The 24,463-nt window shown below is 40.2% G+C and overlaps 1 protein-coding gene across 4 annotated transcripts in view; it reads right to left on the bottom strand.

Moving 5' to 3' along the window:
• scube2 (signal peptide, CUB domain, EGF-like 2) overlaps window positions 1–24,463 on the bottom strand; it is a 167,862-nt gene that overhangs the window by 59,877 nt on the left and 83,522 nt on the right. For 3 of the 4 annotated variants that reach the window (XM_060838500.1, XM_060838503.1, XM_060838501.1), the window contains 4 exons: window positions 15,496–15,612; window positions 12,507–12,629; window positions 9,550–9,666; window positions 124–246 (listed from right to left, as the gene is read on the bottom strand). In XM_060838500.1, the coding sequence (XP_060694483.1) occupies window positions 124–246; window positions 9,550–9,666; window positions 12,507–12,629; window positions 15,496–15,612 (480 nt within the window). The remainder of the gene's footprint in view (window positions 1–123; window positions 247–9,549; window positions 9,667–12,506; window positions 12,630–15,495; window positions 15,613–24,463) is intronic. The other variant, XM_060838502.1, reaches the window with a different exon arrangement.

The raw sequence follows: 24,463 nt of genomic DNA, 5'->3' as shown, positions 1-24,463 counted from the left end.
GGAGGATCCACAAATTGGAGGAACAGGTCTGTTTACCTAGCTGTGAACAATCAGGGTCTTCCAAACTTAGCGATTCGGTAAATGAAAATGTACAGCAATAATTAGCTTCATACGGTTTCTTACCAACACAGTCTTTCTTGTTCCAGTGTAGTTTATAGCCTGGCTGACAATGGCACTTGTAACTTCCGACTGAGTTCATGCATCTGTGCTCACAACCTCCATTGTTTATGCTACACTCGTCAACATCTAAAAATCAAGAACAATGTACTTTCAATCACAAGGGGGAAACTACAATTTTACAACGGCAAAATACAGTTTTATACATGATCCTTTGATGGTTCGAGATGAAAATCACCACACTGCTACGATGGTGAAGTTTAAAGGCATATTGTGATCTCACATGGAGTGGAGATGGGCTGAACTTTCCAGTTCTTAGGCAAGTGTTTTATTAAATGAGATTGGTGGTGCGTCATTTGCCGTGGCTCTCAGCATCTGTTCTCATGCAATTTTCTGCTCTTCAGCCCTTTAATTATGCGATTGGTCTCAATGGTGTCCATTGTGTGGAACAGCAATGTGGAAGTGCTTGTCACTGCCAGGACTTTGTAATATTCAAGCGGCTAGCACCATGCTTAAACCCCAGCTTCAGAAACTGCCTTTCATACTGGTGCTGGTTGAGAGGAGAGCAGTGCTGTATCCTGCTGACTGGCAAAAGGAAACCACACCAATAGACCCAATAAGCCTGGACTGAGAGAGTGACCCAGATCAGGGCAGTGTCCTGGATTAAATGCAATGCTTCATAGCACAGCAACAAGGTTAATAATCTTCCGTGAACTGCAAGGACAAGTACCACCATCTCTCTGCTACCTCACACTCATAATGCCACCATTCCCTCTAACTCTGCCACTGGACCCTCCTCTCACCAATGCTCATGGACTACAACTCTCACCATTACATGCATCGTGTCCACTCAGCTGCTCTCACCCACCCCATCCTTCCAAATTATTAACACTTCCTACGCTTTCACTGCCCTCCTCCAATGGTCCCCAGGATCACAGATTCTAGTCTTTAACCAATTTGATTCACTCCATGTGTTATCAAGAAATGGTTGGACGCACTGGAAACTGCAATGGCACAACATTCTGCAATAGAACTGAAGATTTGTAATCCATAACTTTCTGTTCCCCTAACGAAGCACAGTTACAACACTGGCATCTACCCGACAATGTGCAAAATTGCTCAAGTACATCCAATACACAAAACAGGACAGATCCAACCCAGCCAATGACTGCCCTGTCAGTCTATTCTCAATCATCAGTAAAATGATGGAGGTGTCAGCAGTGCTATTGAGCAACAGCCTACTCAGTGATGCCCAGTCTGCATTCCACCAGGGCCAATCAGCTCGATATCATTACTGCCTTGGTTCAAACATGGACAAAAGTGTTGAATCTTAGAGAGAAGGTGAGAGTGACAGCCCTTGACATCAAGGTTGCATTCGACTAAGTGTGGCACCAAGAAGCCCTCGCAAAACCAGTGAGAATCAAGGGGCAAACTCTCTGCCAGTTGAAGTCATACCTGGCACATAGGAAGATGGTTGTGGTTATTGGAGGTCAGTCATCTCAGCTCCAGGATATCCCTGTAGGTGTTCCTTAGGGTAGTATCCCAGGAGAAAGCGAGGACTGCAGATGCTGGAGGTCAGAATCAATAGACAATAGGTGCAGGAGTAGGCCATTCTGCCCTTCGAGCCTGCACCACCATTCAATATGATCATGGCTGATCATCCTTAATCAGTATCCTGTTTGTGCCTTATCTCCATAACCCTTGATTCCACTAACCTTGAGAGCTCTATCCAACTCTTTCTTAAATGAATCCAGAGACTGGGCTCCACTGCCCTCTGGGGAGAGCATTCCACACAGTGTCAAAATGTGTGGTGATGGAAAAGCACAGCAAGTCAGGCAGCATCTGAGGAGCAGGAGAGTTGATGTTTCGAGCATGAGCTCTTCGTCAGGAATCTTCATCAGTATCCTAGGCCCAATCATCTTCAGCTGCTTTGTCAATGACCTTCCCTCCATCAGAAGATCAGAAATGAGAATGTTCACCAATGTTCAGCAACATTCTCTACTTCAGCATCTGAAGTAGTCTATGTTCAAATGCAACAAGATCTAGAAAATATCCAGGCTTGGATTGAAGAGTGGCAAGTTAAATTCATGCTACACAAATGCCAGGGAATGATTATCTCCAATAAAAGACAATGTGAGAACCACCCCTTCACATTCGATGGGTTGGCAAACCTTAATCCCCCAATATCAACATCCTGAGAGTTACCATTGACCAGAAACTCAACTGAACTCACCTACACATACATTGCCTACAAAAGCAAGTCAGAGGCTAATATTACTGCAGCAAGTAACTTACCGCCTGACTTCCAAAAGCTTGTCAATCATCCTTAAGGCAAAAACTGGGAGGATGGTGGAATGCTCCTCACTTGCCTGGATGGGTGCAGCTCCAACAACACTCCAGGAGCTTGCCACCATCCAGGACAAGGCAACCTGCTTGATAGGCACGTCCACAAGCATCCACTCCCTCCAACACTGATGCTCAGGAGCAGCAGTATATGTTACCTGCAAGATGAATTGCAAAAACAGCATCTTCTGGGCCCATGACAACTTCTGTCTAGAAAGGCAAGGTCAGCAGACACATGGGAACACCACCATTTGCAAGTTTCACTCCAAGCCACTCACCATCCTGACTTGGAAATATGTTGCCATCCTCTTCACTGTCATTAAGTCATAATCCTGAAATTTTCTCCCTAACGGTATTATGGGTCTACCTACAACATGTGGTCTGCAGCACTTTAAGGTGTCAGCTCACTACCATCTTCTCAAGGGCAACTAGGATGAGCAATAAATGCTGGCCAGCTGCCACACCCATGTCTGACTGCAGCCAAGGCATTGTACTTTAAAGTGGACCACACTGAGGCTGAAAGTAATATGCAAGATTGTGCTAGTGCCTGACCTGCACACAGCTTCTACATGCACACATCCATCAGCTTTTCAAGAGAGTGCACTGCCATTCAAGGCGATGAGGTGTACACCCTGCCTTATAGCGCAATGGTCTGTCATGAGAAACTGAGCATACGATATGTTGATCATACAGGATTCCCAAGCATTTCAGGCAAATTAGCAGTTTACTCGAACTCTGAAACGTTGAATACTAGTCAATGATGGAATAGCTCTTCTCAACCTATTGCCATCACAAGAGACTTCACTACACAACATTGGATATCATATGCTGATTGAAGTCTTAAAAAGACCTAACCATAGCACTGTGTGATATTAGTACACAGTCTCAACGTTGCCTTTTCCCTGTCATGGGGACCCATAAAGTTTAGATACTTGAAAACAGGATCACAAATTCCAAACATACAGCCTTGTATCACGTGAATAAGAAAATATTGATTCAGTCATAACCAGGCCCATATCTCCTTTGCATTGAAGGAGGAGCTGCTTGCTATTTCAAGATGCATAATTAAAGGAAGCCGAAACTCAGCTCATCCGTCTGAGAAGCATGCTTCAATTAGGTTCTGGCTTCTCGTACTTCGTGGTGCATAGCTGTATGATGATGTTTTAGGTGGCCCTCCTGATCAACATCCTGATCCTGTTCCTCCTCTTCAGAAGAATTCTTTGATCCCCCATTTCCTCTGCATCTAGGACATCCCCTTTGTTGGCTCCGGTTGTGAAACACCCAGCATGTTCCAATGATATTTTCTGGGTTACGTTGCAAGGCTTTACCGAAGTAGTCTTAACATTGAAACCTCATCTTAAGGAGGCCTGCAGTCTGTTCCACTATGTCCTGGTGGAAGCATGACTGGTGGGTACAGTCTATAAAACCCTATACCTAGGGGAAGCCAGCAATGGTGGAGAAGCCCATTGCTCAGGCTCCTTGTCATGGGAGAAGAACATGAACATGAGTAAATGGCATCAGTGGCATCTGGATGCATTATGGGTCAAGCTTTGGAAGAAGCACATAGCTGCTTCTTGGAACAAGCCACAGACATAAAAAAGCAAGGTAGCTGTAAACTTGACAGCCACAGTGATGAGATGGCCACCTCATCCTTCTATGTACAAGCCCTGCTTCAGCAGATAACACAGTTTGGTGATGATGGCCTGGAGCATATTCTATCTGTGCCTACACTGTACATCCAAGAGCTGCAGATAATGACAATAAGGCCATAAGATACAAGGCTGTATAATTCTCCTCAACAATGCTTATTGATGATGTTGCAATTTCTTTCTCCTGTACTGTTGTCTTGAAGTGATGCCATAAACATTCAATGCATAGCAACCAAATTATTCATCATTTCTGCCAACTAAGATCCATGTCATTAGGCTAGTTATCCAGTGACCCAATAAATATTCTGGGGATCTGGGTCCACAGAAGGGTCACTCACGCAAAACATTAACTTTGATTTTTTTCCACAGATGCTAGATCTGCTGAGCTTTTCCAGCAATTTCTGTTTTTGTTTAATATTCTGAGGATCCATTTTCAAATCCCGTTATGGCAGATAATCAGATTTCAATTCGTTAAAAAATCTGGAATTAAGAGTCTAATGATGACCATGAAGCAATTGTCAATACAGGACAGCACAATGGCTCAGTGGTTAGCACTGCTGCCTCATTGCGCCAGGGACCCAGGTTCGTTTCCAACCTTGGATAACTGTCTGTCTGGAGTTTGTACATTCTCCCTGTGTCTGCACAGATTTCCTCCAGTTTCCTCCCACAATCTAAAGATGAATTGGCCATGCTAAATTGCCCATAATGTTCAGGAATGTGTGGGTTTGGTGCATCAGTCAGGCGAAATGTAGGGGAATGGTATGGGTAGGATACTATTTAGAGGGTCGGTGTGGGCCTGTTGGGCCAAATGGCCTGTTGGGATTGTATGAATTGATGTAAAATCTATCTACGTCACCTAATGTCCTTTACAGATGGAAATCTGCTGTCCTTAATCCATCTAACCCACAAGTGACTCCAAATCCACAACAATGTGGTTGACTCTTCACTGTCCTCTGGGCAATTAGAGATGAGTTTGCCTAGCAAGTGACATGTACATCCCATGAATGAACCAATTTTACCAAAGTTACTATGAGGTATGCAACTTTACCAAATGTACGGTACATATCCCAAATGTTCTTGCTACATTGGGGAAGTGAATTCTTGAGTACCCCATGATAGCTCACCCCTCCCAAACAAAGGCACCCTTAAACATCATACAATATCTTTGCATATTTAGTGTTAAACATGTGAGTGTGATATCTCCAAAGCACTGGATTCCAGTGTTAGCTACATAATGTGTTTCAGAAATGTCAAGACACTTTTAAGTTAGCATTTGATTTCATTTGCTAAGCTAACATGACAAGGAAGCAATTCATGTAGACTATGTAATGATTGTGATTGTTTACAACCATTGTTCTAATGTTCTCTCTTGGGCAATAAATAACCTTCTGATGAAATGTAATTTGATGCTAGATGGATGGCATTTCATAATCAGTGGATGCATGATCATACAATTGCCCGTAGGAAGACTTCAAAACAAAATCAGAGAGTATTGGAGAAACACAGCAGATCTGGCAGCATCTGGTGACAGAAAAACAGAGTTAACATTTTGAGTCCAGAGATGCTTCGCTGGAACTGGCTATAGCTGGGAAACTCTTTCCCAATATATCACCATTCAGACAGTAAGCCGCCTACCTGTGTTTGCTATCAAAATGGATAACCTCACATGTATCCACATTGTACAGCATCTGCCAAGTAATTGCACACTTACTTATCTTTTTCAACTCACACTGAAACTTCTGTGTCCACCTCACAGCATACTTTCCCACCCAGCTTTGTGTCATCTGCAAACCTAGAGATTTGACATCATATAAAAGTGATAAAGTTTTCTCATCTAAATCATTAATATATATTGTGAATAGCTGGGGTCCAAGCACTGATCCCTGTGGTATCCCATGAGTCACTGCCCCTCCACTCAGAAAAAGATTTATTTCCTGTCTGCTGACGAAGTCATTTCAATACACAATCTCCAGTCCCATGCGCCTTATTTTCAAATGCTAATCTCTTATGTGAAACCTTATCAAAATCCTTCTGAACATCCAAGTTGATGCTGACCAATCTTCCAAGTGCTCTGCTATTATATCTTTTATAATGTATTCTCACATTTTTCCCATCACCAGTGTCAAGCTAACTGGTCTAATTTTCTCACTACCTCCCTTCTTAAACAATGTAGTTACAAAAGGGTTCTCTCCAATCCATAGGAACTGCTTCAGAGTCTCTAAAAGTTTGGAAAATGACCACTAGCACAACTACTAAAGGGCACTTCCTAAAGTACTCCAAATTAATGTTGTCAGGCCATGGGGATTTATCTGCCTGAAATCCCATTAGTTGCCCCAGTACCATTTCCCTATAAATACTCAATTCCTCCTTCCCATTAGACCCTGTGATACCCCATAATTTAGGAATGTTATTTGTGTCTATCTTTGAGAAGGTAGAACTTATATATGTATTTATTTGGACTACCATCTCTTTGTCTCCATTATAAATTCCCCCGTTTCCAACTGTAGGGGACCTATATTCACCTTTAATAATCTTTTTCTCACCATACACCTACAGAGACCTTTACTATCAGTTTGTATGTTCCCTATTAGCTTATACTCATGCTTTATGTTCCCTTCTTAATCTTGCTCTTTATCTCCCTTTGCTGGAATTGGTCCCCAGTCCTTGAGTCCATTCCTATTTTTTTGCCAATCTGTATTCTTCTTCCTGGATTTAATACCACGATTTTCCTTGTTAAGCATGGGGTGGCCACATTTCCTGTTTTATTTTTATATATCAGACTGGAATGAATAACTTTTACGCTTCATGCACACACTGTTTAAATGTTTGTCATTCCTATCTTTAGTAACACTTTCCAATTTATGAGAACTAATCCTCGCCTCATACAATCACAATTTCGTTTATTCAAATTCAGGACCCTAGTCTTAGAAATAGCTACATCACTGTCCAGCTTAATGAGTAATTCTATCCTATCGTGGTCATTTTTCCCTTGGGGTCTATGCCAAATGAGTTTGTCAACTACTCTTTCTGCTGTGTGCCTCTCCATCTTCAGTAAAAAGCAATGCAAGCCACAGTGACCGACAGCCTATAACTTAGCACTGAAAAGTCTGTGCAATAAAATGAAATGCAAACCACAGGGGCTGGCATCTAAACTATATGCAAAATGAGTGAGTACTAAGAAATGAATCTAATGAAAGACTTCAGTAAGGCATTCAACAAGCTTCCTCATGGTAGACTGTTAAGCAAGGTTAGATCACATGGAATACAGGGAGAACTAGCCATTTGGATACAGAACTGGCTCAAAGGTAGAAGAAAGGAGGTGGTGGTAGAGGGTTGTTTGCAGAATGGAGGCCTGTGACCAGTGGTATGCCACAGGGTCAATGCTGGGTCAACTGCTTTTGGTCATTTATCTAAATTGATTTGGATGTAAACATGGGAGATTTAGTTACTAAGTTTGCAGATGACACCAAAATTGGAGGTGTAGTGAACAGTGAACAAGGTTACCTCAGAATACAATGGGATCTTGATCAGATGGGTCAATAAGCTGAGAAGTGGCAGATGGAGTTCAATTTAGATAAATGTGAGGTGCTGCATTTTGGAAAGGCAAATCAGGGCAGGACTTGTATGCTTATTGATAAGGTTCTGGGTAATGTTACTGAACAAAGAGACCTTGGAGTGCAGGCTCAAAGCTCTTTGAAAATGGAGTCACAGGTAGACAGGATAATGAAGAAGACATTTGGTAATGCTTTCCTTTATTGGTCTGAGCATTGAGTATAGGAGTTGGGAGGTCATGTTATGTACAGGACATTGGTTAGAGGCATGGATAGTGTAAACAGACAAGGTATTTTCCCTGGGGTGGGGATGCCCTGAATTACAGGTCATTGGTTTAAGATGAGAGGGGAAAGATTTAAAAGGGACTTAAGGGGAAAGGTTTACACGCAGAGGGTGGTGTGTGTATAGAATGAACTGTCAGAAATAGTTGTGGAGGCTGGTACAATTACAATATTTAAAAGGCATCTGGATTGGTACATGAACAGGAAGGGTTTAGAGTTTTATGGACCAAGCGCTGGGAAATGGGACCAGATTAGTTTAGGATATCTGGTCAGCGTGGATGAGTTGGATGGAAGGTCTGTTTCCATGTTGTACATCTCTATGACTCTGCATCCTGCACAGATGAATGAAATAGGTGTGCGCTCCTGTGCAGAAAGTGACTTGGCAAAATCATGTAAGTGATTGATGTTCCTGACTTCCTAAGTGAAGTTCTGAAAGATTTAAGTGGTATGAGAGTTGGACCGAGAGCAAGTGTGATGGTGTAATGAAGATGAACTCTTTATCAACTTGCGTGGATGAAGGATGTGGGGAGATAGAGTCAATAGAGCATGCAGGGATATTATGGATGAAGGCCCACGAAGGGAAATGGTCAGGTAACCACTCTGACTTTTGTGTTGGAAACTTGCGCCGTTCTGTTTCTCAGAGGATAGAATTGGAAACTGCACAGAAATGAAGCAAATTGGGCGATTAGTGAGATCTAAGCACATTGAAACAAGGTAGTCACCAATCTTTAGTGAGGCTCTGAACTGGCATTAAAACGTTAAATGAAAATCAGAAAATCTTTCTAAATGGTGGAATTCTGATTTTTAAAAACTTTCCGTAACTTCCTATCTTCTCACCAATACCCACGGCATTCAAAGGAATGGAAATTACTACTCTTGGTCTCAATACTCCTCAATTCGGGAGTGAATAATGTTCAGTCCAAGGTCCTGAAATTTATTTTCATTTGATGATTTTTGTTACAAAGTCTTCACTAATGAACTTCTGATGATTACACGATGAGATTTAGTCATGTTGTTAAAATGGTTGCATAGCCGGCCTTAAATGTCTAATTGACTGATACATGAAGAGGACCTGTTTTGTGAGGGACAATGGCCTGTGCCCATAGTTTAGTATGAGTTGCTTAAACCAGGATAAAGGAAGAGAAACAAGATAGGAAAAAAGACAAAGAAAATACTAAACTTCAGTGGCATAGAAGTAAATGTTCTAACATATCATGATATGATATAACACCAACTCAACCCACAAAGAATGAATGATCTCAGCTGAATCACCCAGAAGAGTTCCAAGCTAGAGAGACAGGTGTTTTTGTACTGTAAAAAGCAAATACTGCTAATTCTTGTATACCTGTAATTTAATAATAAAACAGTGTCAACCAACAAAATTATAGCCCATTCTCAGCCTGGGAAAACGCAGAGCACGGTTGACTTCAGGAAGGTGAGATGGGTAAAGTAACAACTTTATTTAATATAAAGAATTAATCACAAACCCCCATGCCATTTCTGTACTTTTTCCTAACTTGTGCTTTAATTGTTAAAATGTTGTAAAATATTGAAAGGAAAATATGTACTCCAGAAGAATATATTGTGAAATACTCATTTTAACATACCTCCACAATGAATCAGTCCATACAGAGTATATCCCTTTTTACAAACACATTCAAAATGTCCTGGGTAGTTGATACAAATGTGATCACATGCTCTTTCAAAGAAGCATTCATCAATATCTACAATTGAAAAAATACATACTGTGGATATTAAAGTATTAATTAATTACTGATGAACCATAGAAACTAACAAACAATAAAAGAGAAACTCAACATCCCTGGTCAGCTGAGTCAGTAAATGTTTCATATTATCTTATATTTAATGCGCCAAGGGTTTCACTGGCTAGGGCAATATTTACTGCCCATTCTAATTTCCCTGGAGAAGGTGGTGAAAAGTTACTTTTTTGAACCCTGACATTCCATGTATTGTATGAATATTATGAAATATTACTGTGCCACTAATGTTTCCAACAAGGTCCTAAAATCCTTACACTGACACTTTGCTTCCACCTGAAAATGATAGCTCATGTGTTATAGATCTGATTATACTCAAAGGGGCTCTAGGCATGTTCAAATCAACATCTTACTGGTTTATGGGGATTAGCAAAACACAAACAGGTCACATAAGGGACAGTGGAGAATTGGCTGCTCATTTCACAGCCTGCCTAATATGGTTATAGAGTGACAGAGATGTATAGAACAGAAACAGATTCATCAGTCCAACTCATAATTGTACCAGCTCCACCACTTCCTCTGGTAGCTCGTTTTATACAAGCACCACCCCCTGCATGAAAAGGTTGGCCCTTAGATCCTTTTGAAATCCCTCCCCTCAACCTATGTCCTCTAGTTCTGGACTTCCCCGACCCCAAGGAAAAGGACTTGCCTATTTACCATACCAATGCTCCTCATGATTTTATAAACCTCTGTAAGGTCACGTCCCTGCCTCCAACACTCCAGAGAACCAGCCCCTCTCCCTCTACCTCAGACCTTCCAACTCTGGCAATGTCCTTGTAAACCTTTTCTGAACCCTTTCAAGTTTCACAACATCCTTCCTATAGCAGGGAGACTTGAATTTCAGATAGTAGTCCAGAAGTTGCTGAACCAATGTCCTGTACAGCCACAACATGTCCTCCCAACTCCTATACTCAATGCACTTACCAATAAAGGAAAGTGTACCAAAAGCCTTTTTCACTATCCTCTTGACCACTTTCACAGAACTATGGACCTGCACTCCAAGGTCTCTTTGTTCAGCAACATTCCCCAGGATCTTACCATTTAGGTGTATAAGTCCTTGATTTGCCTTTCCAAAGTGCAGCACCTCGCTTTTATCTAAATTAAACTCCTCGGCCTACTGACGCATCTGATCAAAATCCTGTTAAATGCGGAGGTAACTTTCATCGCTGTCCACCACACCTCCAATTTTTGTGTCATGCAAACTCATTAACTATATCCCTTATGTTCACATCAAAATAATTTGTATAAATGACAAGAAGCAGTGGACCCAGCACCGATCCTTGTGGCACACCATTGGTCACAGGCCTCCAGTCTGAAAAGCAACTGTCTGTCTTCTACCTTTGAGCCAGTTCTGTATCCAAATGGCTAGTTCCACTATATTCCATGTGATCTAACCTTACTAACCAATTTACCTGGGAAACCTTATCGAATGCCTTACTGTAAGTCCATATAAGATCACGCCCACTGCAATGCCCTCATCAATCCTCTTTGTTACTTCTTCAAAAAGCTCAATCTAGTTACTGAGACAACTTCCTACACATAAAGCTATGTTGCTTTTAAAAATACATCAGTCTTGCCTTTTCAAATACATGTAAATCTTGTCCTTGAGGATTCCCTCCAACAACGTGCCTCACCACCGATGTCAGGCTCACCAGTCTGTAGTTCCCTGGCTATTCTGGCACCTTACCTGTGGTTATCAATGACAAATATCTCAGCTATGTGCCCAGCAATCAGTTCCCTATCTTCCCACAGAGTTCTCGGGTACACCTGATCAGGTCCTGGGGATTTATCCAACTTTATGCATTTTAAGCCATCCAGCATCACCTCCTCTGTAATATGGTCATTTGTTTTATTTTATTATTTGTTTTATCAAAGACTTGCCATTATATGTCATGCAAAATAAACTGACAATACACATTGACACATTTTGGATTAATTCTTCCAACACCAATTTCACCCCGTGAGACTTTTGATTAGGCCGTTGCTGATTTCAATGAACAAACAGATGCCCTAATTTTACTAATTACACTTTCCCATTCAAGCCGCAATAATTTCAAAGATAAGCAAAATCTCATTTGTAGCTCCTGAAAACTCTGAGCAAATAGTTCCATTAAAAAGGTGGCTGCCAGTTACTAACCTATTCTAGTCAACCAATAGTTCAGCTTCTTAAATTATATTAGCACTTATTTATAAATGATTACACTATGTCAGCAATTAATATTTATTGGCATTGTTTTTAGATTTACAGAATTAGTATGTATATAACTGACTTTAAATTTGATTTTGCAGACAACTCCTTTGCCCGTTGGTGATAGTAGTCTGTAATTATTTTTCAAGATGGAAAAATGTAGGACAATCAATAAATACAGATAAATTGAATCCAAGTATGGAATTTAAAGCTTTTATTAAGAAAAATAACTTTTAAACCCAGGCTTAGCTGTTATATTGCAATTCATAAAAACAAATCATTATTTGAAATGTAAACTGTATAAAGACCTTGCTTGAGAGGAGAATATTTTTACACAGTGTCACTTCAAAGCAGTGCTGCATAGATCATCACAGGCAGCACCGGGACTGCTACCTGTGAGGCAACCCTCAGAGATCAATGGAGAATCGTGCGCAGGTAGCATCTATAACTCTGGGGAATTAATGGTCTCAATTATCAAAGCATTGCAGCAACACTACGTAAGCAACATTTTAGCCACCTATCTGTAGATAAATATCCTTAATCTGTAAAACCTAAGCAACAAATGTATTCATTGAATAATCCGAAACATTAAACCAACCTTGGCAGGTTCTTTCATCTGTTAAGAGTTTGTAACCTTTCTTGCAGCTGCAGCCAAAACTGCCAATAGTATTCTTGCAGAAGTGATCACAATCACCATTATTATTTAAGCATTCATCAATATCTGTAAAATAGCAATTGTAGATCGTTACTGCTTTTAAATTCCACATTTTTAAGTTACCTGAGAAAAGCTGTTTAAAGGGGTGCATTTTAAGAGGATGGATGGACAAGCATATATAGACTAAATGGAGTAAAGCAGTAGAGACACCAAAGAACAGGAGATAGACTGAGGGGTTCAGGCATAAAAAAACTTGAAAATAGCAACAGAGGAACAGGAGTAGGCCATTCAACCCTTGAGCCTGTTCTGCCATTCAATTAAATCGTGGCAGATCTGATGATCCTCTACTCCACCTTTTCTGCCTTTCCCCATAATCCTTGATTCCTTTACAGATTAAAAATCTTAATGATCCAGCCTAGTCAGCCTCTGTGGTAAGGAATTCCACATATTGACTATCCACTGAGAGAATAAATTCCTCCTCACCTCTGTTTTAAATGTGAGACTCCTTATTCTGAGATTATGCCCTCTGCCTAGATTACCCCAGAAAGCAAAACATCCTTTCTGTATCTAACCTGTCAAGTTCTCAAGAATCTTATGTTTAAATAAGAGCACCTCTCATTCTTATAAACTCTAAGGCCCAACCTACTCAACCTCTGCTCATAAGACAGTCCCTCAATACCTGGGATCAGCTTAATGAAATTTCTCTGGACTGCCTCCAGAGAAATTCTCTTGGATAAGGGGACCAAAATTGTTCATAGATCCCAGGTGTGGTCTAACTAGTTCCTTGTATAGTATTAACATGACCTCACTAATTTTAAATTCCATTCTCTTTAACTCAAAAACCAACAATCTGTTTGCCTTCCATTATTACCTGCTGCTCTTGTATGCTAGCCTTTTTTAGATTTATGCATGAGGACTCCCAAATTATCCAGTTATGAATTAGTCTTCACAATGCTGACTTTATTTAATCTGTTCAAGTGTTCAAACAATCAGATTCATTGGATTTTTGGAATGAAAAGTTATCTAGTTACATTTTTCCCCTGAATTATTGGAAACACATTTATAACTTGACATTTCAAAGGCATAATTCCCAAATCTAGTTTTGGATATAATTATCCAAATGATTCATGTCTGCAATTCCCTCACCTATTTATTTTAATATCCTGGAGTGAAAACCATCAGGTCCAAGATATTTTTAACCTTAATTCCTCTCATTTTTTTCTATTATTGTGGTTTCTTGTATTTCTTGTATTTATCATATTTACAAATCAGATTTGTAGAATCATTTATTCATAAACAGACAAAAGGCAGCATCAGAAGCAAATTACACATTTTAAAATGGAAGTAAATGATTTCTTTATATTCATTCATGGGACATGGGCGCTGCTGGCTGGCCAGCATTTACTGCCTTCCTTAGTTATCCTTGAGATGGTGGATGGTGAGTGATTTGGAAGGGGACTTGCAGGTGGTCATGTTCTCATGGATCTGCTGCCCTTGTCCTTCTAGTTGGAAGTAATCATGAGTTTGGAATGTGCTGTCTGAGGATCTTTGGTGAATTTCTGCAGTGCATCTTGTAGATAGTGCACACTGCTGCTAATGAGCATTGGTGGTGGAAAGAGTGGATGCTTGTGGATGTGGTACCAATCAAGTGGACTGCTTTGTCCTGAATAGTATCAAGCTTCTTGAGTGTTGTTAGAGCTGCACGCTTTTGGGGAAGTCAGAGTATTTCATTGCACTCCTGACTTGTGCTTATTGTTATCAAGGTGTAAGGGGTACTGTACCTTTAAGAGAATTGAGGACTTAGCAAGCACACAGAGTGCTGGAGAATTTACAATGTAACATTTGGTCCAAGCTGGCAGCACCTGGGTTGCCATGAGAAAAAAAAATTCAAATTCAGCCAGTTTAAATTATGCCCCAAGATACTAAACTCCAATAAAGTTTGAATTTGGTATTTTAACAATATTAAAACCAATGAAATGATCTGATGCTTTGGGGTATAAGACCGGAAAAAATTGAACAGTTGGAGGAGAACTGCCAAGCCACCAACATATGCAGACTGCACAGAGAATAGCTCTCTTAAAGTTATCTTTATCTATCAATGACCTGTGAAACAGAAATCCCTAAGTCCTTACTAGAAGAAGAAATGCAGACAGAGGAAGATACAAAGAGAAGATTCAACAACTGGCTGGTTTTGATATTTGAATTTTTCTCTAAATCTTAATCGGGGTTTTATTGGACTAGTATTGTAGAGGGGAAGGTAAACAATAGGTTGAGATAAATATGTTGTAAGTAGTTGTTAGTTAATTATTCTTCGTTAGACTTCAAAAAATTAAAGTTGTTACTTTTTACTTTAAATAGTGAATTTTGGGATCGTTCTTTGTCTCTCAAATTTTTACAGGTTACAACACAGGTTAAATCAATTCTGTATTGCATGTGTAATTAACGGGGGGTACCCTGTGTTATAACTGTTTGAATTTCAAAACCAGCTGGCTGTCAAATCTTCTCTTTGTGTCTTCCTCTGCCTTTCTTTTCTTCTTAGGGATTTCTGTTTCACAGATCATTGCCAAAATAATATCGGCAAAAGACTTTGCGGAGTCAAAAGGTGTGTTAACAGTATTTTTATCCTATGACCTACTTTTGTAGCCACTGTGTTTATGTAGATTATTTGCTTTTCAACAAAAAAAAACAAATATCACCAAACCACTGTTTTTTAATACTTAAGCAGGGATACATTCCTGGTCATGACTGTCATAACTGACAGCATCAAAAGTCATAAAACTGACATTACATTTAACAAGAAAACTTACATTAACAGGTATATCACAAAAAGTCAACAAAGAATTTTAAATATTGAAGAACATTGAAATGTTATAATCACTAAATATGTCAAATTACCTTCTCCACACAGAAGTCATTAAAGTTGATATCTAACCTTTACAAGTCTTCCCATCCGGTTGCAGTGTGAATCCTACAGGACAGCTGCACCGAACACCAGTAGAAGTATCTTTACAGGTCCGATCACAGCCACCATTGTTAACTGCACATGTTTCTATAGATAGAATAAAAATTACTTGCAACCCAAGTTTCATTTTTACCATTTCAATTCATTGAAATATCACTGTGAACTTAAGATAAAACTCACATTAAATTGTAGAAAGTTAGTTCAAAACAACTAATTGGTGTTAATTTATGAAAGATAAAGGTAGAAATACGGAGTGATGCTTTTGCACGGAGTTCAATTTAATTGTATTCAATTTTATTCACTACAATATTTATAATACAGAAACAGGCCATTTGATCAAATAGGTCCATGCCAATGTTCACACTCCTTGTGAGCTTTCTCTCACCATTCTTCAATTAACCCCATCAATCTATCCTTCTATTTTTTTCTCCTTCATGTGTTTATCCAGATTCTTCTTTTCAAATGAGTCTAAGCTATTCACTTTAACTACTCTTGAAAGTGACTCTCTTGCTTTGATGTTGTTTTTATAGCCTTATTAAACTGAGTATCTATATTTTTTGATTAGTGTTTCTATATTCCATTAAGGCACTACTCTTTCTAAAGTATTATAGAGTCCTTACTATGTTCTTCAAAATGTACCATCTCACGCTTATCCAAATTGAAATACAATTTCCAAATACACATCTACATTGCCTGTTTATTAATGTCTCCCTGCATCGTGTTTTCTACAACTGCAGAACCCCCCACCTCAAATTGGTGTCATTTAAAAATATAGAAATTGTGTAACTGATTCCTGAGTGAAAACCAAAACAACTTACACCCAACCTAGCACACTTAACATAATAAAATATCCCAAACTTGATATGAGCAATCTATTAAACTGTAACATGGAATGAGATTTTAGGACAAATGAGCAGATGTTTGATCAAAGTAGTAGATTTTAAGCAGCTCCTTAGAAGAGGCAGGAGAGCTAGAGAGGCAAAGAAAAATAGGGAAAGACTTCCAAACAGGAGGCCCAAAACAGCAAATGCAGGGTGAGGGTGAACAAAATTTCAGGCAGCAGAGTTTTAGATGAACAAGAGAAGACAGGATAGGGTCAGGACCACAGAGATACATGTATAAGCTCACGTAATGAAAGTAAAATGCAGAAATAATAAATAATTACTTTGCTTCAGTATTTACCAGGGATATTAACATGATGGTCATGACATCTGGAATAAGATCAAAAAAGGATAGTGAAGACAGAAGAGGCAGGAAATAATTGTTAACTTAAGTAAACTTGGCGAGGCTAAAACCCTTTGACTGGATAATCTACAAGAAAAGGGGATACTGACAGAGGACTGACAGGTGACTAATATCATTACACTTTTTTATTTGTTCATTGAATGTGGACATTTCTGGCTAGACCAACATTTATTGCCCATTCCCAATTTTTCTTGAGAAGGTCATGATTAGCCACCTTCTTGAACCACTGCAATTCTTCAGGTATACTTTTAGGAGGTACATTTAGTATTTTGACCATAAAATGGTGGAGAAATCATGATACGGTTCCAAGTCAGGATGATGTGTGATTTGGAGGAGAACATGCAAATAGTGGGTTCCAATGTATTTGCTATCCTTTCCTTCTAGGTGGTAAAGATCATGGCTTTGGAACTGCTGAAGAGGCCATGGTGAGTTGCTGCTGTGTACCTTAGGTACACACTGCTGCTACTATATTGGAGGAAGTGAACATTGCTAGGCTGCTTTATCCTGAATGGTTTCAAGCTTCTTGAATATTATTGGAGTTGCATGTATTCAGGATACAGAAAGCAGTCCATTGCGTTTCTGATGTTGCCATATTCTAGGCAGTGGATAGCCAGGACATGACTTGTCAGCAAATTCCTAACCTCTGACCTGCTCTGCCACAGTATTTATGACTAGTCCAATTCAGTTTCTGGTCAATGGTAATACCCAGGATGTTGATAATGGGATGTCACTGAATATCAACAGGCAAAGATTATATTATATCTTGTTAGAAATTGCAATTGTCCGTTACTCATGTGGCTTGAATATTATTTGCCACTTTTCATTACAAAACTAGATATTCTTCAGGTTGTTTTATTTATTGACACGGAGCTTTAAGTATCATCAGCAAACACTCCCACTTTTGGTCTTATGATGAAAGGAAGGTCACTGATGAAGCAGCTGAAGATGGTTGGACACGATCCTGAGGAACTCCTGCAGTGATATCCTTCAGCTGACTGAACCTCTAACAACTACAACCATTTTGTTTGGAGATTTTTTCCCCTAGATTCTCATTGACTTTAGTTTTGTTTGGTTTACATGATATCTTGATGTCAAGGGCTATCACTCTGACCCTATCTCATGAATCCAGCTCTTTTGTCCATGTTTGGAACAAGGCTGTAATGAGGCCAAGAGCTGAGTGGCAGAACCCAAACTAAGCATCAGTGACCGGGTTATTCATTTGTACCTGCCACCTGACAGCATTGTCAATAACTTCTTTCACCATTTTTCCGATTGTAAGTAGACTGAGAGGGCAATACTTGACTGGGTTGGTGTTAGTTTGACTATAGAATATACCTGGGAAACTTTCTGTATTGTTCGGTAGATGACAGTACAGGATCAGCTTAGCTATGGCCGGTTCTGGAGCACAAGTCTTCAGTACTATTAGGCAAAAGTGGGTACTGCAGATGCTGGAGATTAGATCAGAAACTCCTGATGAAGGGCTTTGGCCCGAAACATTGATTTTCCTGCTCCTCGGATGCTGCTTGACCTGCTATGCTTTTCCAGCACTACTCTAATCTTCAGTACTATTCCCTAAATGTTGTCAGGGCCTATACCATTTGCAATATACAGTTTCTTCAGCCAGGAGTTCAAATAAATGGAACTATGAAGGCACAAGGTGAAAGTTGATAATGTTGCATTGGGAATCTGGGAGGGTTGGTAATGGGCAGGAAATGACTCATATTTAAGGAACATAGGCATAATTTCATTTCAATCTAGCACAAAAGCAAGACAGGAAAGGTAGGTCAATCATGGCTTACAGGATAAATTCGAGGTACTTTTAAGCCACAGAAAAGACATATAAAATTGCCAAAGAAAGCAGCAAACATGAGGATAAGGAGAATTTTAGAATTCAGCAAAACAGGTCAAAAGATTGATGAAGAGGGGCACAATAGAGTGTGAGAGTAAACTTGTGAGGAATATACAAATTGACTGCAAAAGCTTTTTTAAGTATGTGAAGACAAAGAAGTTAGTAGAGACAAATGTCGTTTCCATACAGTCAGAAATAAGGGAAATTATAATGTGGATCAAAGAAATTACAGAAGAATTGAACACAAACCTATTCTGTCTTCAGAACAGAGGATACAAATAATTTCCTAAATGTTAGAGAACCAAGGATCTCGTGAACAAAATAAATATTAAAAAAAAAGATTGTGCTAAGGCAATTAATGGGATTAAAGACCGACAAATGCCCAGGGTCTGAGAATCTGCATCCCAGAGGACTAAAGGATGTAGCCCTGGAAATAATGAATATATTGGTGGTCACCTTCCTAAATCCTATAGACCTGAGCAGTTCTTATAGATTGGAGGTGGCAAATTTAACCCAATTATTCAAAAACAGAGGGAAGGAACAAAATAATTACAGACCAGTTAACCTTACATCACTAGTGGGGAAAATGCCAGTCTATTCTAAAAGTATCAGAATCAAACACTTGGAAAACACTAATGAGATTAGACAAAATCAGTTTGGGTTTATGCAAAGGAAATCATGCTGATCTACTGAAGTGTTTTTGAAATAGTAGAATAGATAAAGGTGTTGTGGGTGAATAAGGTTTATTTTGACTACTTATTAAGAAATCTCACAGACAAGACCCCTCAAGCAAGTTAAGCCTCATAACTCAACTTGGCTATTACCCAACTAATGGTGGAATTTTGCTACAATTCCATCGACAGTGTCTGTCTTTGGAAGAGTCCAAGGTTTGATCCTTGTGCAGCGTTGTTCTTTGAAGTTCTACTAAAGTGGGACTTCTGATTTTGGATTCTTATTACAGATTTTCATCCTTCAGATACACGATGTGAAATGATTGATGATTCTTTAAATTCTTTCATCCAAATAAGCCTTAGCTTGCTTTCTTATCAGAAATAACTCATTTGTTCCTTGTTACATTTGACATTGACTGTCTGTTTGAAGACACAGCTTTCCTGCAATCAATTCCTTAAATTCTTCTGCAGGGCAACCAGCTGTCCCTGTGGCATAAAGCAGCCAGTTATCAAGCAGGTCTTAAAACAGCTTCAACTCCCAAGCATGGCCAATTGCTTTCAAATCCTCTATATGTTTGTCCTTATCTTTAACAGTTTAGTCCCGACAGTGATTGCTGCTTTCAGTGTGTAACAGTTTATCTTTTGTTGATTCAATCCAAGAACAGTTATTAGGGTTCTGAAGTCAATAATATCACAAGGGAAAATCAGTGGATGTGGTATATTTGGATTTTAAAAATAGCTTTTGATAAGATCCCACATAAGAGCCTGGTGCGCAAAGTTAAAGCATGTAGGATTGGGGTGATATATTGGCATGGATTGAGAATTGGTTCACAAACCAGAAACAGAGTGAGAATGAATTGGGCTTTTTCCTCTGAATACCCCAGGTCAGTGCTTGAATCATAAAATCTGTACAGTGTAGAAACAGGACATTTGGCTCAAGTCCACACCGACCCTATGAAAAGGAACCCAATCCAGATCCATCCCCCAACCCTATTACCATACATTTACCCCTGACTGATGTACCTAACCTACACATCCCTGAACACTATGGACAATTTAACATGGCCAATTCACGTAACCTGCACATCTTTAGACTGTGGGAGGAAACCCACGCACAGGGAGAATGTGCAAACTCCACACAGTCACCCAAGGCTGGAATCGAACCAGGAACCAGTGCTGCCCAGCTATTCACAATACATATAAATGACTTGGATGAGGGAACCAGATGCAATGTTTCCAAGTTTGCTGATGGCACAAAACTAGACTGGGTTGTCAGCTGAGAGGTTTCAGGACCATCTAGACAAGTTGAGTGTATGGACAAACAGTACAACACAAGTAGATGTGGAGGTATCCACTTTGGTGTGTAAAAAAAAACAAAGGAAGAGTATTATTTAAATGTTGATATATTGGAAAATATGAATAGATAAAGCAATCAAGATTTCATTGTCCACTAGTTAAGGGAATTAAACAGGTGGATGCAGCAAGCAATTGTACATTGACCATCATTGCAAGAGGATTTGAGTTCAAAAGTAGGAATTGTCTTATTTCAGTTATACAGAGACTTAGTGAGACTGCACCTAAAGTAGTGTGCGCAGTTTTGGTTTCTCTACCAACAGAGGATATGCTTGCCATAGAGAGAGTTCAGCACAGTTTCACTAGGCTGATGCTGGCAATGGCAGGACTGTCGCATTAGGAGAGATTGATTCAACTCAGCCTGTATTAATTGGGGCTTAGAAGAATGAGGGGGAAATCAGGTTACAACATAAAACATTCAACAGAGCTAGACAGCCTAGATGCAGGGAGGATGTTTCCCCTAATTAAGGAACCAGGGCTCACAGTCTCAGGATAGAGAGTAGACCATTTAGGACTAAGATAAGGAAATATTTCTTCACTCATGGCATGGAATTCACTACCACAGAAGACTTTTCTAAATACTGTATATTCAAGAAAGAGATTGATAACTTCACAGATTTTAAAGATATCAAATTTCGTGGAGAACAAGAAAACGGCATCGAAATAAAAGACTTGTCATAGAATCATAGCATTATACAGCACAGAAACAAACCCTTTGGTCTAATTCATCCCTGCTGACCAGATATCCTCAACTGATCTAGTCTATTTGCCAGCATTTGACCCATATCCCTCTAAACCCTTCCTATTCACGTACCCATCCAGATGCCTTTTAAATGTTGTAAGAACAGGTTCAAAGGACCAAATAGCCTAGTTCTGCTCCTGGTTTCTATTTCTTGATATCATGGAGTAACGTGACTAGGTAAAAGACCGGCAACTATGATGGTGGAGACCTCAGGAGGAGGTTGAGCTGCATTAACCACCAAGCACCTTTGGCTGAAGATAGATGTAAGTACTTCAGCCTGGTCTTTTGTATTGATGTTCTGGACTCCATCACTGCTAAGAATGGGGATATTTGTGGAGCCATCGCTACCTGTTATGTGTTTAATGTTTAATCCATTCAGAACAGGATTTGGCAAGACTGCAGAGCTTAGATCTGATCTGTTGGATGTGAGATTGGATGGAATATATAATTCTGCAGCTGTTTGTGGATGCCCAGATTTCAGTTGTTAGATCTGTTTGAAGTCAGTTCCATTTATTACAGTCAGAGTGCCACATAACATGCTAAAGGGTATCCTCAATTTGAAAACCGAAAGAATTGTGGATGCTGTAAATCAGAGACGAAAACAGAAATTGCTGGAAAATCTCAGCAAGTCTGATCATATCTGTGAAGTGAAATCACAGTTGATGTTTCAGGTCCGGTGACCCTACCCCAGGACTGATGTCAGCGAGGAAAATATCAGCTTGTATGCAGAAAATAAATGGGGTAAGGAGTGAAGAATAGGAGACAAAGAATAGTTGGACAAAGGAGTGAATAACAATCAGGCTAGGAGAGTGAATAGCTGTTAGTGGAGACTGTTGGTCTGCCATTACACACTATCTATTGTGAGCCACTATGTGATAATAAGGCCTGGTGTGTGGGGTTGGGCTAGGACATGGGAGAGTTCAGGCCCTAAAATTATTGAACTCTATATTGAGTCCAGAGAGCTGCAGCGTTCCCAGTCGGAAAATTAGGTGCTGTTCTTCCAGCTTGTGCTGAGCTTTGCTGGTACACTGCAGCAAGCCTGAGACAGAGATGTTGTCCAGGGAACAGAATGGTGTATTAAAGTGGCAGACAAGTGGATGCTCAGGGCCTTTTTTGTGAGCAGAATGTAGATGTTCTGGAATGTTGACAGCGAAGGAAGAGTGGATCAGGGTGTCCTGGAGAGTTCTGTCCCTGCGAAAGGCAGACAAGAGAGGGGAAGGGAATATGTATCTGGTGATGGCATCTAGCTGGAGGTAGTGGAAATGGCAGCTGATGCTCTTCTGGCTGTGGATACCAGTGGGATAGTAGGTAAGGACAAGGGGAACCCTATCATTGTTGCTGAAGGTACAAGTGAGGGAGATGGATCAGACCCAGTTGAATGACCTGTCAACAACAGTGCTATGGAATTCTCAGTTGCGGAAGAAGGTGAAAGAAGTGGGAGAATAGAATGGAGTCTTTACAGCAAGCTGGGTGCAAAGATGTACAGTTCAAGTAGCTGTGGGTGTTAGTCTTTTTCTAGTGGATATTAGTGGCCAGTCTATCCCCAGAAATGGAAACAGAGATGTCAAGGAAGAGAAGGAAGGAGTCAGAGATGGACTAGGTGAAAGTGAGGGCGGGGTGGAAATTGGAAGCTGAATCGATAAACTTTTCCAATTCAGGACAATGGAGGGAAACAGCATTGATGTTATCATCTGTATATCGGAGAGTTGTAGCAGGGATCTGAAATAGGATTGGAACAGGGAATGTTCCATCTGCCCCACGAAGAGACAGGCATAACTGGGGTCCACGTGCATACCCATGGCCACCCCTCTGACCTGAAGAAAATGAGGAGTTAAAAGAAAAGTTGTTCAGAGCGAGGATAAGCTCGGCCAAGAGGAGAGTGGTGGTAGTGAATAGGATCAGTTCAGGCCTTTGCTCCAGGAAGTATCAGAGAGCCTTGGGACCATCCTGGTGGGTTGGACATGTAAAGAGATTGCATATACGTGTTAAAGAGGTGGCAGCTTGAGCACGCAACTGGAAATTCCAAAACTGGCATAAAGCATCAGAGGAATCACGAATGTAAGTGGGCAGGGACCGGACCAGGGGAGAAAAGACAGAGTCAAGGTGGGGAAAAAGTCATATGCCATTACATACTAACTATTGTTAGCCTTTAACAGAGAATCACTTTCCTAGGCATATTGTTATTAAGTCTTTGTCTGTCCAGCTGTTCTCCCTTTGGATTCGCTCCTTCTGCATATAAATCAACATTTTCCTAGCTACCACTAGTTCTAAGGAAGGATCACTGGACCAGAAACATTTACTCTGGTTTCTCTTCACAGATGCTGTCAGACATCCTGAGCTTTTCCAGTAATTTTTGGTTTTGATCCTCAACATGAAGTTGGGTCTTCATCTCCACAGCAGCTGTGTGGTGGTCACTCCCACTGACACTATCTCAGTTTTGAGTGGTGATAACCCTAGTTGCATGCATTATATCTCATCTGTTTTATGTTCAGCTCGCTATTCTCTCATGACCCAGAAAGAAACTAGTCGGCAAAAATTCATGAAATACGAGTCAAAGCGGGTACCTGGAATCTCTAAACTTGAAGCTTACTTCTTCGGATTCCATATTGGCCATTCAATCCCCAATATTTCACAGTTCTCTCCATGGGCAGTGAATGCCTGCACCCTCCATCCATGCAAGTTATATCAGGCACACACTACATCATCAATCCACTTAAAATACAGTTTCACCCTTCAATACTGCACTTTGGAGTATATCAAAACCTGGTATTATAATGCTTCTGTTCGGTCACATGCAGACAGGGAAAGATACCTATTTCATGGATTGGAACAGGGTGTACCATAAGGCTCCTGGCTGGCTCTTCTAGCGCTTATTCACTTTGGGCACACAGCACTTCTGCCTTTTTGTGCTTTTTCACTTCATTCAGAACCTGCTGGCTCACAAGATTTCTGTCCTGCATTGCTTTTTAATTGACACAAAGCCAAGTAGCTTGAGTGTTGTCAACAGTGATCAGTTAAAGAGGTAGACATGTTGCTACACAGTCCAGGTAGTTCTCCTAAAACAGTGTAGTTGCATAA

Source organism: Hemiscyllium ocellatum, chromosome 18, assembly GCF_020745735.1.
Source record: "Hemiscyllium ocellatum isolate sHemOce1 chromosome 18, sHemOce1.pat.X.cur, whole genome shotgun sequence".
Lineage (NCBI taxonomy): Eukaryota > Metazoa > Chordata > Chondrichthyes > Orectolobiformes > Hemiscylliidae > Hemiscyllium > Hemiscyllium ocellatum.
Note: the sequence above shows the minus strand (reverse complement) of the source record. Positions and strands in the feature narration are given on the sequence as shown.